Source organism: Furipterus horrens, unplaced genomic scaffold, assembly GCF_987537825.1.
Source record: "Furipterus horrens unplaced genomic scaffold, mFurHor1.1.pri manual_scaffold_10, whole genome shotgun sequence".
Taxonomy (NCBI): domain Eukaryota; kingdom Metazoa; phylum Chordata; class Mammalia; order Chiroptera; family Furipteridae; genus Furipterus; species Furipterus horrens.
The window spans coordinates 75112282-75129804 of NW_028327180.1; the positions used below are offsets into that span (position 1 = coordinate 75112282).

A 17523-nucleotide genomic window follows, 5' to 3' on the forward strand; every position below is an offset into this window, starting at 1 on the left:
CTGTCCAAGGTAACCTACCACAATGGTGCTTTAAGTCCCAGACATTAACCACCATAAACACATAGAGTACCACATACTCTGTAGAATGAGGATGACTAAAGCTCTGTCATCAGCATAATCTGTCACACAGAAGACCTACTGAGAGCTGTAGTAAATGGGCTCCAAGAAAGTAAACATAACTGAGTCTTATCGCACACCCCTACATCTTCTAAAATTATGTATATATACACACACATATGTGTGTCTGTATACATATATTTATTTATAGTACTAGTTTATATTTATCAGTTGCAATGGAGTATTTTTTTAAAGATAGCACATACCACTACATTTTGTCTCTCTCACACATACACGCACACTAGTAAACTGTGCCAAAACAGTAAAAGTACAAAGCTGGTTGCTAACAGTTAATGAAATGTCATCATATTGTGATATTGTATGTGTACCAGACCATACCAAACCTACATCCTCAAATTAAATTACCTGCTAAGAGAGAATGAAAAGTATTAAACAGGATGAAGAGACTAAACGGTCAAGGTTCCATATCCCATCTTTCTTGGATGTTCCAAGAAAAGAATGATGCCAAGAAAATGTCTGCAAAGTGCAAAAATTTGGAAAGTTGCACTACATACTACTAGCCCATATTATTGCCAACAAGTCTGAAGAAAACGACAGCAACTAAAAGATTGTTTCTAAAGGCTTAAATGAATCCATACAACAATATTTAATTATCAGTGGAGCCAAATCACCTAAGTACTATCAACCTAAACTCAAGCACTCAAATTAAACCTCTGAACTAAATAACCTTGTTCTGTTTGTTAGCCAGACCTACCACTATGGAACCATGTTATAAAACAACTACATGTGTATTTGTTTTCAGATTCTTACCTGTGTAACAAGGGGCTCCAACAGTCTTTCAACTGCCAGAGTCCTGATCTCTAGACTTTTGGGATCCCATTTGAAGTTTATGTTGCCTGTGTGTACAGCAGTCATTTCTGAAAGAAAAGCAAAAACCAAAGTCAGGTAAACATCAAACACAAACAATGAAATATGTAACAAATATCCTACTTAAGGACTTTCATATCAGGAAAGCTACATTCACAAGATGAAAAAATATTCTTACTAGCCTGCACATGAGGGGCCAGTAACTCTTATAACCTCTTAACATTTCAAGTTTACAAATATTAGAGGCACTATATAAGAGGGCATTCCCAAACATGTAGAGCCTTTAGTTTTGGGCTTCTCTGTTACCAAGACATTTCTGCTTCCAGTTTTTCCATGCCAACTTAGAAGCAGGACGAAAAGCTCAAGTGAAGGAAGACTAATACAAAAGATCTTTATTTTTCTTACTCTACAATATTTATAGTACGGTATTATCTAAATGGTACACCTCACTTCATTTTTTGATGGGTTCATAGAGAACATCTTGTCTTACTCTATCAAAATATAACACTACCCTCTGCACCTACAGCTATTATCACTCATAGACAGAAGAAATTTCAAGTAACACTGTCAAACATCACTGTATCAGTATCAAAGTAAACTTCCATTAAACACAGGCTTTAAGACTAGGGGAAAAGACTTCAATGAAAATACCAAGCAGTTAGTTTTTGTTTCTAATAGTGCCTTAAAGATTAAAGATAAAAAGATAGGAGAGGTATGTAGTTGAGATAAACACTAATATAAACTTTCCAAACAACACATTGTTAGAACTTTAAAATTTCATGGGTACATTCTCATAAATCAAAAATTCAACTTCTAGAATTTTACTCTAAATGAAATATTAAGATGCATGTGAAAAACCTGGATAAAATTATGTCCAGAACTGCACTGTACAATTATTAAAAACTGTAAACTACTTAGCTGTCAAACAGATCACTGAATAAATCACAACCAAACCACCAGTGGGAAACTGGGCTCTTAAAAAACAATGTTGTCAAAATTTAGGGGGAAAAAAATGTTCTAACTGACCAATTCTATATTTCTATTAAATATCATTTCTAATCAAAAGGAAACCATACTCCTCAAGAAAAAGAGTCTTATTCCAGGTCTGAGATATCTTATTGTGCAGGAAGCAAGAAAGGGCACAAAAACTAACATGATCATATCAAAAAGATCGTTCTATTGCCCAAATTTACAACAATCTGAGTAGCAAGAACAATGACTGTAACTATGATTGATTGATGACCCTATGACAAAAGAAAAGAAAGAAGGTAGGGAGAAAATTTCTTTAGCATGAATACAGACTAAGGTTAGAAAATGACCATTTCGCAAACCCCTGTGTAATAACTGATTCAAGTAAGTATTATCAATGAATATTAACATCATTAGGTGAAAGGATATTGGGGAACAGGGTATCTGTAAGGTGCTCAAAGTATCATTACCCACTAATTGCAAAGAGGATAAGAAGTACCTTTACAATGTTGAAATTGTATGGTCACGCCATACAGTTTAATGGTCATGCCCTTAAACAAATTATCTTGGCATTGCTAATAATGAAACACCTGATGTTATACATCCCCTAATATGATAAAATATAAAGTATCCTATATTACCTATAAAGTATTCTTGATGAAAAAAGTTTTAAATGTTTATTCAAGAGCCTCAGTGTCACTATAAACTGAGCAGAGTGTTGTGGAATAGTAAAATTAAGTTAAATGTTTAATCTCAGTCTAATGAAGCTTCTCTGTAAGGATTCTACACCTTTTTCAATGCCATTGATCCTTCTGCAGTCTACGAAAGCCTATACAGCAGCTTGTCCAATTGAAATAACAAAATATATTTTATTTATTTAAACAATATATTTAAAACATTTTTTCAATATATAATCGGAATTTTTAAAAATTACTTGAGATATTTTACATACTGCTAAATGTTCAAAATCTAGGATGTTTTACACTTAGGGCACATTTAAATACAAACAATCCACATCAAGTGCTCCTGTGGCTAGCAGCTTCTGTATTGGACAGTGCAGCTACAGACCCTTTCTCAGAATGTTTTTTAAATGCATGAAATGCCATTCAAAAGATTATAAAAGAAACACATATATTAAAACTTAGCTACCAAAATACTTCACAAACATGTATAATAGAGCAATATATGTGCTTCATTATATGTGCTTCAGTAAATAAAATCTGGTAGGAAATCTTATGACTAATTCAAAGAAATGAACATGCATATTTTTTCAAGACATCATATCATAATTTTTGCAGATAGAAAAAGCACTGAGATTCCTACTGGTGACAAAGTTACGGGTTTAACTTAAAACTGGTTTATTGTCTACGTTAATACAGAAGGAAATGCTAAATTTCTGTTGCTGAAAACAGACAAAATTTTTCTACTGTAAAGTCAACTGCAAATTAAGAAACCACCCTAACCTAGACTGAATTTCAAGTTTATAAGAAGATGTTTATAGAGGATACAGATGAATGGTTTAAAAAAAAAAAAAAAAAGCCCTGGCTGCTCTGACTCAGTGTATTGAGCGTCAGCCTGCAAACAAAGTGTTCCTGGTTTGATTCCCAGTGAGGGCACAGGACTAGGTTGCACGTCAGGTTCCCAGTTGGGGGCACAAGTGAGAGGCAACCACACAGTGATGTTTCTCTCCCTCTTTCTCCTTTCCCCTCTCTCTAAAAATAAATAAACAAATAAATTTAAAAGAAAAAAAAAACACCATGAAGAAACAGACAAATACAGAATATATGGCATTCTAAAAGACAATGAGGGCTTAACTATTCAGTCAATACTTAGGAGTAGGAGGATTATTCTAGACTATAAGGAACAGGAGACATAAGAATCTAATGAATTACATGTATCTCGTTTGGAGTCTGGTTTAAAACAAAGAGCTATTAAGACATTTGTAGGAAAATTGGTAAATTTTTAATATTTGTTAATTTTTGGTGATATGTAATTATTGCTCAATTTCATAGGTGTGATAATGAAATTGTAGCTATGTACAAAAATGACTATTTTTAGGAAATGCATGTTGAAATACTTAAGGGTATAGTGTCAAAATGCCTGCAATTTTCAAATGGTTCAGCAAAAGTGAAAACATATACATACAATGATCAAGACATTATAAAAAATACTCATAATCATTAACTCCAGGTGGAGGACATGTGACTAGGCAGATTTATTCACAGGTTTATTTTTCAGCTTCTTATATATCTAAAATTTTTCCTTTAAAAAATGGAGGAGCCCTAACTGGCATGGCTCAGTGGATTGGATGATGTCCCACAAACAGAAAGATCAGGGCACGTGCCTGGGTTGCATTCAGTCCCCCAGATGGGAGCATAAGAGAGGAAACCAATCGATGGTTCTCTCCCTATCTCCCTCCCTTCTCCTTTCTCTAAAAATAAATAAGTAAAATCTTTTTTTGTTTTTTGTTTTTTTTTAAGTGGAGGAGCCCTGGCCAGGTAGCTCACCTAGTTGAGTGTCATCCAGATATACCAGGTTGTGGTTTGATCCCCAGTCAAGGCACATACAGAAATCAACCAATGAATGAATAGGCAGAGCAACAAATTGACATCTCTTTCTCTCTTTCTCTCTCAAATCAATAAATTTTTTTAAATGTTTTTAACGCTGCAAAGTTGTAAAAGTTTGAGTAAATGTTCAAAATACATACTACGAAGTTATATATTTCATATACAATATGCAATATGAAGTATAACTTGAGGGGGAAAAAGATGTCTGGATATATAAACCAAAATATTAACAATGTTGTCCCTGAGAGTTGGGGGTTCTGGGTGGTTTTAACATTCCATTTTGTTTAACTGTATTTTCTGATATTATAAAATTACAGATATTTAGAAAGTAATTTTTTGTAATAAAAATAGAATATTTTATAAGATATAAGAAGGTTGATACAATCAAAAGGCATGTTATCACTAACCACTTTGAACTTGTTCCCTCATTCATAAAATAAGTCATTACCTTTAGAGCAGTGGTTCTCAACCTTCCTAATGCCGCGACCCTTTAATACAGTTCCTCATGTTGTGGTGACCTCCAACCATAAAATTATTTCCGTTGCTACTTCATAACTGTAATTTTGCTACTGTTATGAATCATAATGTAAATATGTGATATGCAGAATGTATTTTCATTGTTACAAATTGAACATAATTAAAGCACAGTGATTAATCACAAAAACAATATGTAATCTATATATGTTTCCCGATGGTCTTAGGCGACCCCTGTGAAAGGGTTGTTCGACCCCCAAAGGGGTCATGACCCACAGGTTGAGAACCACTGCTTTAGAGGGTTTTCGTGAAGATTAAATGAAAGTAATTATAATCCACTGAAAAGAAATGAGAATCCATGAATCCGTGTTAATATGAATAAAGAAGAAAAGTTCTCCCATACAGTACAGTAATAAATGTAAAACTAAATTTACTAGTTTTATTAGTAAAAGAAATAATGTATTTAGAAAAAAAACTCCACTTATGAACCATAATAATTGATTCAGGCAAGAATCACCAGAGAATGCTAAACCAAGTGGGTGAAAGATTACTAAGAAACTGAATATTTACATAGTCCCATGGTAATTCCCAAGAGATTTATTGATTGCAAAGAGGGTGTAATATAGTAACTTTAGAGAAACTGGGAGACACCACCTTAATCAAATGATCAAAATTAACATCCCCAATAATGGGACAAATTGACGTCATGTACCTCCTGATAAAATACACTCTGAGAAAGGATACAATATCACTTTCTGTGGTATTGCCTACCAAAACTACATAGCATCAATCTCATCTTGAGCAAACATCACACGCAGAGTGAGGGACAGGCTACAAAATGACTGACAGTAGTCTTCAAAAATGTCAAGATAAGAAAAACAAAGGTAGAATGAAAAATTCTTCCAGATTCAAGGAAGCTAAAAAAGACATGACAACTAAATGCATCATTCTGGATGGAAATTGTATTGGAAGAAAAATACAATTTTTTTTGAAAGTTAAACATTTTTTTATTTTTTATGCTATTAGAGTTGTCCCAATTTTCCCCCTTTACCCCTCCCCTCATCCCACCCCCTGGAAGAAAAAATTCTGAGACAATTGATAAAATTTGAAAATGGATTTTGAATTAGATATTATATCTATGTTAAATTTTATATTGTATATATTATACAATATAATTGTATAATTATATAATTTTATATTATATTGTAGCTATGTCCTTGTTTCATGTAATGAGCATGTCATCTGCAACTTTCATATCGTTCAGAAAAAGTAATGTATTAAATTATGTATATATACAGAGAGGGATGGAAAGTGGGAGAGAAAATTGGAGGAAGAGAGGAGGAAGGGAGGGAAAGGACAAGGAAAACAGAAAACAGAACAAAAGGGATAGGAAGGGAGAAGGGATGGAGGAAGTGAAGAGGTTAGGAAGAGAGGAGGAATAGTGAGGAAGGGGAAATAAAGAAGGTGGTAAGAGGAGGAGAATGGAGGAAAAGAAGAAAAGGAGGGGAGAAGGGAAAGATGTCTTAAAATGTGGCTAGTGTGCCTGAAGAATTGATTTTTAAAATTTCATTTCCTTTTAATTGTTAAAATCTGTATTAAAATGTTGATAGGACAAGATAGAAAAGCACATATCTATGACTAGCCCGCTCTTGACAACTTTAATATAAAAATATCTGTTTTCATCATCTCGCATAAATGCATACTTAAATGACAACGAAGAGGTGGACCCCTTTAGATATTGCTGAAAATATCAGCACAGGCATCATCTAACATTTCACCAAGACTTATCTAAGCATCAAAAAATTCTAGAATCGCTGGGGATGACGTGCCAAAAGGAATTCAGATTTCCTTAATATGGATATACAGAATGCCAGTTTTTAGGGAATTTGTTTCATTCCAAGTGCACAAGTATGTTCTCTACACTCAGATTTTGTCAGGTCTCTCCTTTCGGTTTTAAAGATTATTTCTCCACCAAACTGATCAGCCCAAATCAATAAACTTTAGAAGATGGAGTGCTCTATATTGCTAAAGGGCTAACAGCTCAAGCAAATGTCATCGTATGTCACAGAGAAGACATTTCAGAAAGAATGTTTTGTCCTATGGATTCTGCATTTCTTATCCTAGCATTCTATAGCCACTGCATCAACACAAACAAAACCTTTCAAGAGTTGAAGAGAGGAGGGAGCCAAGATATTAGTGAAGCCAGTTATAGCCCAACCCCGGCCTGGGGAAAAGCACTAGGCCTGAGGAGTTGGTAAGTTTTGAAAAACAGCAAATCAAGGTCCCAAGCAGTACATACACATTCCTATTGCTTTAGAACCCACAGCTCAGGTCACTTTTCCTACATGAGCAAAACTGGGAACCAAGATGATAACACAGGTCTGGGAGATAGGGTCTCGGGCCAAGGGAAACTGTGGAGAAAGGCGAGGAAGGCTGTTTGGAGATACTTGGAAGGAGGAGGAGGAAGCTGCCCAAGGTGAGCCTGCAAACACTGGGCCGGTCCAGTCAGGAAAAAAAAACTAAAGAAAAAGGCTTCTGACACTTGGAGAAAAAGGAGGTTTTGTTTTAAGAGAAAGAGTAAGAGTTTCCTGAAGATTTATACGTATGTTAAAAATAAAAATAAAAAGTTTTCAAAAAAAGCTTTCTTGGTCTCCTCTTTTTCCTAACTTTGATATTTTGGGTTACAAGATAATTTCACTTCTTTCTTAATTCCAATAAAGGCAGAGTGTAAGCATAATAATGAATTGCCAATGACACCTGACTCTATGCTACACTGTTAGAGACTACTAGCATGGGGCAGGGCTGGTTAATCAGGAATGTATATGCCCAGCTGCCCATCAGCTCTAGGCAATCTTTATTATGCCCACTTAGGGTTAGCAAGTCATCCAATTTTTCAAGAGATCTAGAGATGCAGATTTTTACATGACAGCTCCCAACTGTAACATTGGAAACTAGTTCAAAAATATTTTACCATTGTGTGGGACAAGCAAATGTGTCTGAGTACTAGTCCGTCTCTATATCACGGTTCACTTATCTCGGCCTCACTGTATCACGGGATTTTTTAGAATATTATAATATTATATTTAATTATTTACTGCGGATTTTTCACTATATCACGGGATTTTGTGGTACTGTATACGTGTGTTGTTAAAGTTACGTAGGTTTAAGAGTGTAGAATAAATGTAAGGTTCCTACTTCGCAGGGGGGTCTAGAACATAATACCCGCGATAAGTGAGGGAATACTGTACACTGACACTTGAAAATTGGGACCCCACATTCAGTGTGTTTTCAAGTCTTTCAAAAACCATGATGGAAGCAGACTGCCTAGCACAGCATCTCTAATCAAAGGCCCTGCCAGGAGTGACATTAAACATTATTAAACTATACTACAGAGCCAAGTTATACTTTTGGTGACCCCGACCCAAAAGGACTTCAAAAAGTAGACATATTTAAAATCTAATGAGCATATGTTCTCTGGAAAGAACATGGCTCTGGACCAGGTTTATCACTAACTTAGCTGACCTTGGCTGGGCAATCACTTCACCTCAGTGGATCCTCAGTTTTCTCATCTATAAAATGAAAGGGGCTGAATTCTAAGCTTCAAGTTCTTCCAGCCCTGAAATTCTAGTACTCCTTTCATTTATATTATCTCTCCATAGCCTCTGTATTGTTCTGTCAAATATAATTAACTTTCCCCAGGTTCAGCCTGTGGTCTTTCTAGCTATATTTTAAGTTTAAGGATGATGACTACACTTACGTTTCTTTATATCCCTTAAGTTGCTGGCAAGAAGGTGCTTTGTGCAGAGCAAACACAGTATTAGTTGAACTGAACTTATGCAACTTGATTTTAAAATATTTACAAGCCTACCAAGACCGAGCTCCTGCCTTAATCTTAGTCATATCTCTGCTTCTCTACAATTAATGATATTGTTTAGAGTAGCTAAACAAATAAGTTTTAAACTCTTGGCAGTTTCTAAGTTTTCCAATTACTGGTAACTTACAGAGCACTCCTTCACAAGATCTATTACAAAACCTACTAGAGCTAGCCAACCTTAATGAATTACAGTGACCTTAGGTTTTTCCAGGAGGGATCATGCTTAGTGGAACTAAATAAAAAGTTAAACTGTAATTATTCAGTCTTCATTATCTTATAAACAGCAATCCTGGCTATAAAGCAAAATTTCGCTATAAATTCAGAAAGGGGCGTTTGACCAGCAATCTTTATGATAGAGAAATGAAGAAGCAAGCAGAAAATAAAAGCATAGCTCCATCAGAACTAAGGAGACTGCTGGCAAACTGCCTCTTTCCTGCAAAGAGCTACATACCTTCTTCAAAGATATTAAATGTTCATTTACAACAGAATGGCCACATCATTCTTAAACCGTGTCTGCTCCAAAGCTTTAGAATATCTTTACCATGCTACTTAACGCCAATTTTTTTTAACAGCAAGGTTAAGGTAATGCAATATTAGTATGGCTCATTTAAATGCAAATCAGAAAATTTAGAAATTAAAAGTACCCACAGTAACATTAACTGTCACACTGTACAAGATATAGAACTGTGGATTACTAGTTCAGTTCAGTCACAAGGATGCCAGGTTGCTTTTGCATTAAACAGGGTTAACACTGCTATTGGAATCTCAGCTCTCAAAAAAAAAAAAGGAAACACCAAGGTAACCCTTGTAATTAAGACTCACCTGCATCTTTTACTAAATCCTCCCCCAAGCCTGTCACCTTCTAAAATATAAACTGGTTGGGTATTGAGAGCAGAGGCGAGAAGGTAGGACAACCAAATAAGAGGTATAAAAACACATGTTCCATATAAACAGAAGAAAACATGATATTTTCCCAAAAAAATGTACTCTTTCTAATCACAAATACAATATCACGGTCCAAAAAAATGCTTAGCCTTGATCAAACCTGAGTCAAAACACAAAGTGAAAAATTTCCCATCTACCGCAGAGTAACTGGATTAAATAAACAATCATTTATATGCCATCAACTAATCATATACAAATAGATTTTGTATCAGGTATCTATATAGCACATAGAAGTCACCACTCTCCTTCCAGATACACAAATCTATGAGAAAAAGGACACTTGGCTAAGATTTATTATTTTTTAAATATTATGACTATTATGATTACAATTATTTTTAAAGATGATTTGTTAATCATAATAAAACATTTAATCACTCTCATTTTGTTCCTTTTCTTATTTTCTTGAGGCAATGGGGAGCACAGGGGCAGCAGAATGAAAGAACTGCCCTGCCACAAGCATCAGGAGACACAATGATGAACAAAAACACTAAGCTAAGGGGAAAAGGTAAACCTTAAAAAATGTTCAGTCAACCACGGAGCCATTCAATCAGCAAGTATTTGGGTGTCTTATCCATACAGGCACTATTACAGACAGCACAGAACAAGACCAAAAACTCTACCTTCATGAAACATACACTGTAGTAATGGCATAAATAAGAAAGGTATCAGTGCTAGGAAAAAAATGATCAGGTAATTAATGATAGTGAAACTATGTACAGTCCTTCAAGGACCTTCCTGTCTTGATAACATTTTCGGTGAAACCTGAAAGACAAGGAAGAGGCAGCATCTAGGGGAAGAGCATTATAGGCAGAGGTGAGAGAGGCAAGGCCGCATCTCCTAGAACTCAGAAAAAAAAAGAAAAACAATGTGGCTGGAGCACAGAGCAAGAGATGAGAGACCATGTGAAGGAAAAAACAAACCAACCAAAAAAAAGTTCCAACAGTAGACTATTTGCAGTAAGAACTGGATATCTGTATTCATTTATTTAGGTTCCACCCCATATGACTGAGACCATTAACAATGCAAATGTTTAATAGAAAACTGCACTCAGCCCTCCTAACAGACAGCTGACATGGATGCATATGAGGTCAGTGTTTCCATAAGAAACTGGATGACTGTTCTGAAAAGCAAAGCACAGATGAAACCAGCATCTGGACTGGAGGCACAAGAGAAAGAGAGACAAAAGGAAAGAGATGTTTTTGTTTTAGAACAATGGGACTAAAAGGCAGAGCTGAGAAGCCCACAGGAAGAAGAGGGCTGTGGTTTTCTTGGAGAGTCAGGAGAAAAGATGCCTGCACTTGACTAGAGTCTAGAAAGTTACCCAGACTGAGTGAGAGAACAAGAAAAGAACTGTCTCTAAAACTTATTGTAGAATATATGTCTTTAATGACCTATTTGGTTACTAATTCAACAGCTGACTGACCAATTACCATGTACCAGGATCCTGCTCGGTGCTAGAAACACAAAGACTAATTAGAAACCCCTACCAGATTATCACAGCAGTTAATGATTAAGTACAAAAGGGAACAGGTGGCTTTACAATGGAGAAATCTGGCAGATGCCACTTAATCAAGTGTTTAAACTTAGCTTTGCCACCAGTGGAACAACCTGACAACTGCAATCCCCTGAGAAAGATTCATCTTCACACAGGTAGTATTCTTGTCAAAAGTAGAAACAATGACACAAATCTGAATTGTAGGATTCTACAAAACTGGCCTAACTCCCCAAAAGTGTCAATATAATGGGGAATGGAGGGGCTAGAAATCAAAACTAGAGACATTGTTACAGAATGGAGGTGTCCAAAAACCCCCAGAGCTTGCGGCTGGAGGATGGGGAAAAGAAAGCAGCTTTCAGGATACCTTTGCATGCCTGGGGCTAGTGGCTAGTGTCTTTGTTATGCAAATGACTCTGATGCTTCCAAGGCCTCAAGAAGATGGGAGGGGTCTTGGACCCTGGGATGGTACTGAAAGAGCTTGCAGAGCCTGTGTGAGGTTCTGTGAATGGTCGGAACTGGGTACCATGCCCACAGCGTCAGAGGACGCAGTCAGGGATTTAAAAATAAGCGGCAGACATTTTAACTACACATACCATGCGGCTTTGAAAAGGAAGGGACATCATGCAGCTTTGAGAACACCTTGAGGCTTGGAGAAGGGGAAATACCTTTGTGGTTTTAGAAAGGGAAGGCTGGGAATCCGCGCAGTTCTGGATTAAAAACTGGAGGGCACCACAACACAGAAAGGCCTCCCCAATCAGAATCGAATGATTGGCAGCTACTGGTAAAGCTGAACTGTCTAGGAAGTAGGGAAAAAGAATCTCTAACTTTTCTAAAACTAGCCTGGTTTGGTAGGGGGAAGCAGAAATATGTGTTTGTGGGTGTTTTAAGGAACATAAGACTTAACGGCAGAAATCCGCAAATAACCTAAATCTATATAACTATTAAACAAACAATTCTTTTTCTTTTCACTAATCTCTGGTATTGAGAGTTACAATTCTGGCTGCGGGCAATCGGGCCCCTAACAAAACAAAACAGCCTGTGGGTTCTGTTTCAATCGGAGAGCCTAGGGGTTCTGTTACAACATGACGACTAAAGGCAGTATGTGATATTTTACTGATTCCTGAATTTGGGGGGCGGGGGGCTATGAAGTACATCACTGGGACAACTGGTGAATTTAATATGAATATGGACTGTGCATGAGAGCAATACTTCTAGGACTCTTGTTAAAAGGCATTTTCTGATTCAGCAGGTCTAGGGTAAAAGTAAGAGTCTGCATTTCACACAGAGAGTAGACACTGGTTCTTAGACCATTCTTTATATTTTAAATTTAATACTGTTACTATATCAATGTAAAATTTCTTGTGTGATACTGCAGTTATATGAAAGCAATGTCATTATTCTTAGCAGTTACTTGTTGAAGAACTAAAGGGTAAAGTACCCTGATATCTACAGTTCACTTTCAAATGACTCAGAAATATAGAGCAACTAAGCAAATTTTGAAAATGTTAATGATTGGTGAATCTGGGTGAATTGACGCATAACGATTCATTGTATTACCCCTTTCAACTTTTCTGTACATTTACAGATTTAAAAACAAGTTGAGGGAAAATGCTCACATTCTAGACAATAGAATAGTTACAACAGAGAATATGAAGTTGTAAATTGCTCCATTAGTGCACAAGAGGAGCACCCAGGAGAGAATCCCCAACTGGCCAGGGAGTCCTCCCTAAGGATCCAATGTGCAGGATGGGGGGATGGGGAGCAGCTGTTTCAGGTTCTGCAAAGGTAGAGTGACACCAAAAAACTTTTGCACCTTCCAAGAACCACAAATGTGAGTGAAAAAGAAGATAAAGATTGAAATGGCAGAAGATAAGGCTGAAAGATAAGCAAAGATGCTTTAAAAAGCAATATAGGTATGAATTTTATCTTTCCTAACTTAAAAATACTTGGAACTAAAAAAAAAAATAGTACTTGGCACTCACTCTGTTACTTAGTTATACTAGTTACTTAAGAAATCCTGAACCACCACCACCACCCGCTCCCCACTCCCCCAAAAAGGAACAAAACCTAACCTCTTACAGTTACTATAGTGAAGGCTAAACGCAGCCAGCAAGTGCCTTCCAAGCCAGAGCAGCATCTCCCCAATCTAAAGGACTTCACACACACAACTGCAGAGCTGAGTTCCTCAAAAATCCCCAGGCCCCAAACCAAGCATTTTCCCTCCAATCTATTCCCCCTGTGGCACTCCCATTTCCACTGATCAAAGTTCCACCAAACCAGGTCCCATAGAGATTCTACAACCCCCTTTCCTCCTCTCCCCTCCCCAACCTCTGCACCTCAGTAAATATCTTACTCTAATAACTCTTCCCGTTCTCAGGGCTCTCCTAGAGACTGATTAGGCTATGTAGGAGTCTTCTCCTAACAGCTCTAGTTATCATCATCATAGGGTCAGCTTCCCTCTGAAATATAACTTGGAACTGCTTCCACAGACAGAATGAAGCCAAAACTCCTGTGAACGAGCCTGAGCCGCACTACCCTGTCAGGTTCATCACCTGCCTCCACTCCGTGAAACTCCTCCAGTGCACGTGCATGTCTCCAAAGCTTTATACAAGCCCTTTCCTCTGCTCAAAGCACCCTTCCAGATTTTTCTATCTTCCTTCAAGACTCACACAAATGTCCTCTGCTTCCTCAGAGAGAGCTGTTCCCTATTTTCTGAGTTCCCCCAAGCACTTTACAAGTATCTCTCTCTATTACAGCCCTTGCCACAGAGCACTACATATATCAGTGTTGTCTCTCCCATGAAACCAAGAACTCTTCAACACAGGAACCATGGCTTTTCTGAGTATGGTAACTTTCATCTAATAACATTCTATAAATTATTAACTAAATTGGCTCAACTGTTTTAGGTTTCATCTAGCATGTAAAAAAGAATAAGAAATGTCTCTTATTATGGATTAGCAAAAATGGATATGGATTGCTAATTCTTACCTATTAGTGATATTACTAAAGCTAATCCCATTAGTTTGTAAATCCCTTGAGGTTAGCAATGGTGATTTGCAGTCTTAACATCTCCCCCAGCACCTGATTTGAAACTCAGACTTAAAATAAATGCAGTCTTTAACTGAATCCTTCCTACTGCAGTTGAGATACAGCAAACTAAATACTGCCTTAGACCCTGACTCAATAAAGATACCAAAAAAAAAAAAAAAAAAAAAATCACATCTTTCACTGGTCTTAATGTCCCTAAAGAAGCTTAAATTTCTCTCAAGGATTGCCAACTTTCATTCCCTTGGATTTTCCCCACTTCTCTCAAGCTATCAAGCTCACATTTCACTTAGCCACTTCTCTGCAAAATGACAGGTGTTTAAAGATACACTTCAAAGTCAGTCCAGAGCTTTTCTGAGAACATGATGACCCCAGGTCCAAGGAAGCAAGAAAATGATAACAGATGATTACACGAAACCTTTGCCAATTTAGAGATTCCCCAAGAATAGAAGATCTCCATAAACACTATCTCGTCAGTAACAGTAACTTACCCTTTCAGTTTCTGCCTCATTCACTGCTATCATTTTTCAGAAACCATGATTAAGAGTCTGGATTAATACTGAAATATTTAACATTATGAAATATTCAATATACTATGAGAATAGTAACAATGCATCTTTGCTTGGAAAGAAAGCAGGTACTGGAGCTGCACAGGACAAATGGACGATTAACAAAGACTCCTATCCTTCATATCACTAGAAACGCATTTTCTGAGTTATGACAGGACTTTCAGTTTAAAGAACAGTCTGCAGTCTAACCTGGTTAATACACCAGTACAGGATTATGTAAATGACAATTAACCAGGCTTTGAACTCACACTCTCAATTCATAATGTCAAATACCAGCAAAATAAACTAAACCATAGCAATAAGAACTTTCAAAATACAATTGATGACCTACTTATGTAAAACAGAATTTAATAATAAAATCTCAGAACAAGAAAATCCACAGCTCAGTGTAATTTATTGAAGAGCCAAAACAATCCAGGAAAGAATTAGTCTTTAAATTATCAACCAAGGAAAAAAACTAGTTAGCCCTGGCCAGATAGCTCAGTTGGTCAGAGCATCATCCCAATATCCCAAGGTTACAGGTTTGATCCCCGGTCAGGGCACATACAAGAATCAAACAAAAAATGCATAAATAAGTGGAACAACAAATTGATGTTTCTCTTTTTTTCTCTCTGATAATTATTTTTAAGTATTCATTTATTTTTAGAGAGGGGGAAGGGAGGGAGAAAGAGGAGAGAAACATCAATGTGTGGCTCTCTCACATGCCCCCAGATGGGGATCTGGCCCACAACCCAGTCATGTGCCCTGACTGGGAACCAAACCAGCAACACTTTGGTTCACACGCTGACACTCAATCCACTGAGCCACACAACCAGAGCAATAATTTATTTGATAAAAGAATGAGACTAGTTATTTAATACTAAGGTTAAATTGGATTAAATTATCATTTGCATTAAAGTTTTGTAATGAATAAGTTATTTTCTCTATAAAGCCTTCTAAGTCTTTAAAAAAAAAAAAATCCTGGACTTCCAGCCAAGATGGAGGCATAGACAGACACACTGCGTCTCCCTCCACAACTAAGAAGGAATACAACTACCACAAAACTAGAAACAACCAGAAGTTCGAGAAAATCAAACTGCATGGAAGTCCAGCAAACAAAGATATAAAGAAGAAATACTCATCCAGACAGGTAGGAGGGGCAGGCCGGGGTGGAGAGAACATGGTGTGGTGGTGGCAGCAGCAGTCAGGCAGAGAGCGCAGTAGCCAGAAAGTGCAGTCACAGTTTTAAAAAGTCAAGAGGGACACCTGGGGAGTGTTCTCAACTCCTCACCGGACTGCTCGGCCCACGGTCCCAGAAGCAGGGAAAATCAAGCATCATTGCTTCTGGATGTGCAGACCAGTGGGGGCTGGGGTGGAGGCAGAAACTGCCGGTCTCAGCAGAGTCCACTTCTTTGCGGGGGGCCCCACAGTCCTAGAACATCCGCAGACCCAACCAATCTCAGAACAATGGCCAGGGCAGCAGCTGGAGGGGCGCCAGTCTGGTGCGGAAGTGGAAGAGGTGCCTGTAAAAGGGGCGAGTGCTGGGCAAGTGGCATTGTTCCCTCTCGGATCCCTCCCCCACATACAGCACCACAACGTGGTGAAACAATTTGCTCTGTACTGAAGAATCCCTAAGGCTCCGCCCCTTACAACCTAACAGGAGTGACAGCTCTACCTGGGATGCTGAGGCAAGCACACACAGGAGCCTGTCAGAATGAGAGGACAGAGAAGTATGGCCCAAAAGGGGGAACGGATCAAGGTTCCAGTGGGAGAACTAAGCAAGGAGGAGATAGCCGACGTAACAGGTGAGGAGACAGACAACCTAACAGATGCAGAATTCAAAACGCTGGTGAAAAAGATGCTCACAGGCTTGACAGATATGCTTGAGTACAGCAAACGCATAAGGGAAGAAGTGAAGGCTATGCTAAGTGAAACAAAGGAAAATCCACACAAAACCAATGGTGAAGGGAAGGAAACCGGGGTTCAAATCCATAATTTGGAACATAAGAAGAAAAAAAGTCAACCAGTGCAGAATGAGGAAGCAAGAATTGAAAAAAATGAGGAAAAGTTCCCAAATTTTGTGAAGAAGATGGGCATACAAGTCTGGGAAGCACCGAGGGTCCCGGGCGAGCTGGACCCAGAGGGGACCACACCAGGATGCATCACGATTGAGATGCCAAGGGTGAAAGATAAAGACAAAGGCCTCGGGGCAGCAAGAGAGGTGGAGAGTTGCCTACAGGGGGGTGCCTGTGGGACTGTCAGCTGATTTCTCAGAGGACACCTTGCAGGCAGGCAGGGACTGGCAAGCAGTATTCAATGTGATGAAAAGCAAAGACCTACAATCAAGATTACTCTATCTAGGAAAGTTATCATTCAAAATGGAAGGGCAGATGAAGTGCTTCCCAGACAAGGTGAAGCAAAGAGTTCATCATCACCAAGCCATTATTATATGAAATGTCAAAGGGACTTAAGAAAAAGAAGATGAAAACTATGAACACTAAAATGACAACAAACTCACAACTATCAACAACCAAATCTAAAAACTAAAAACTAAATCCAACTAAGCAAAGCAGAATAGGAACAGAATCATAGGTATGGGGATCATTTGGAGGGTTATCAGCTGGGAGGGGGGAAGGGGAGAAATGGGGAAATGGTGGCAGG

The 17523-nt window shown here is 37.8% G+C and overlaps 1 protein-coding gene across 1 annotated transcript in view; it reads right to left on the reverse strand.

Annotated features, from left to right (window-relative positions):
• CTNNA1 (catenin alpha 1) overlaps positions 1-17523 on the reverse strand; it is a 180563-nt gene that overhangs the window by 147828 nt on the left and 15212 nt on the right. The window contains exon 2 of the mRNA XM_090288239.1: positions 889-995. Coding sequence (XP_090144365.1) covers positions 889-993 — 105 coding nt within the window. The 5' untranslated portion in view covers positions 994-995. The remainder of the gene's footprint in view (positions 1-888; positions 996-17523) is intronic.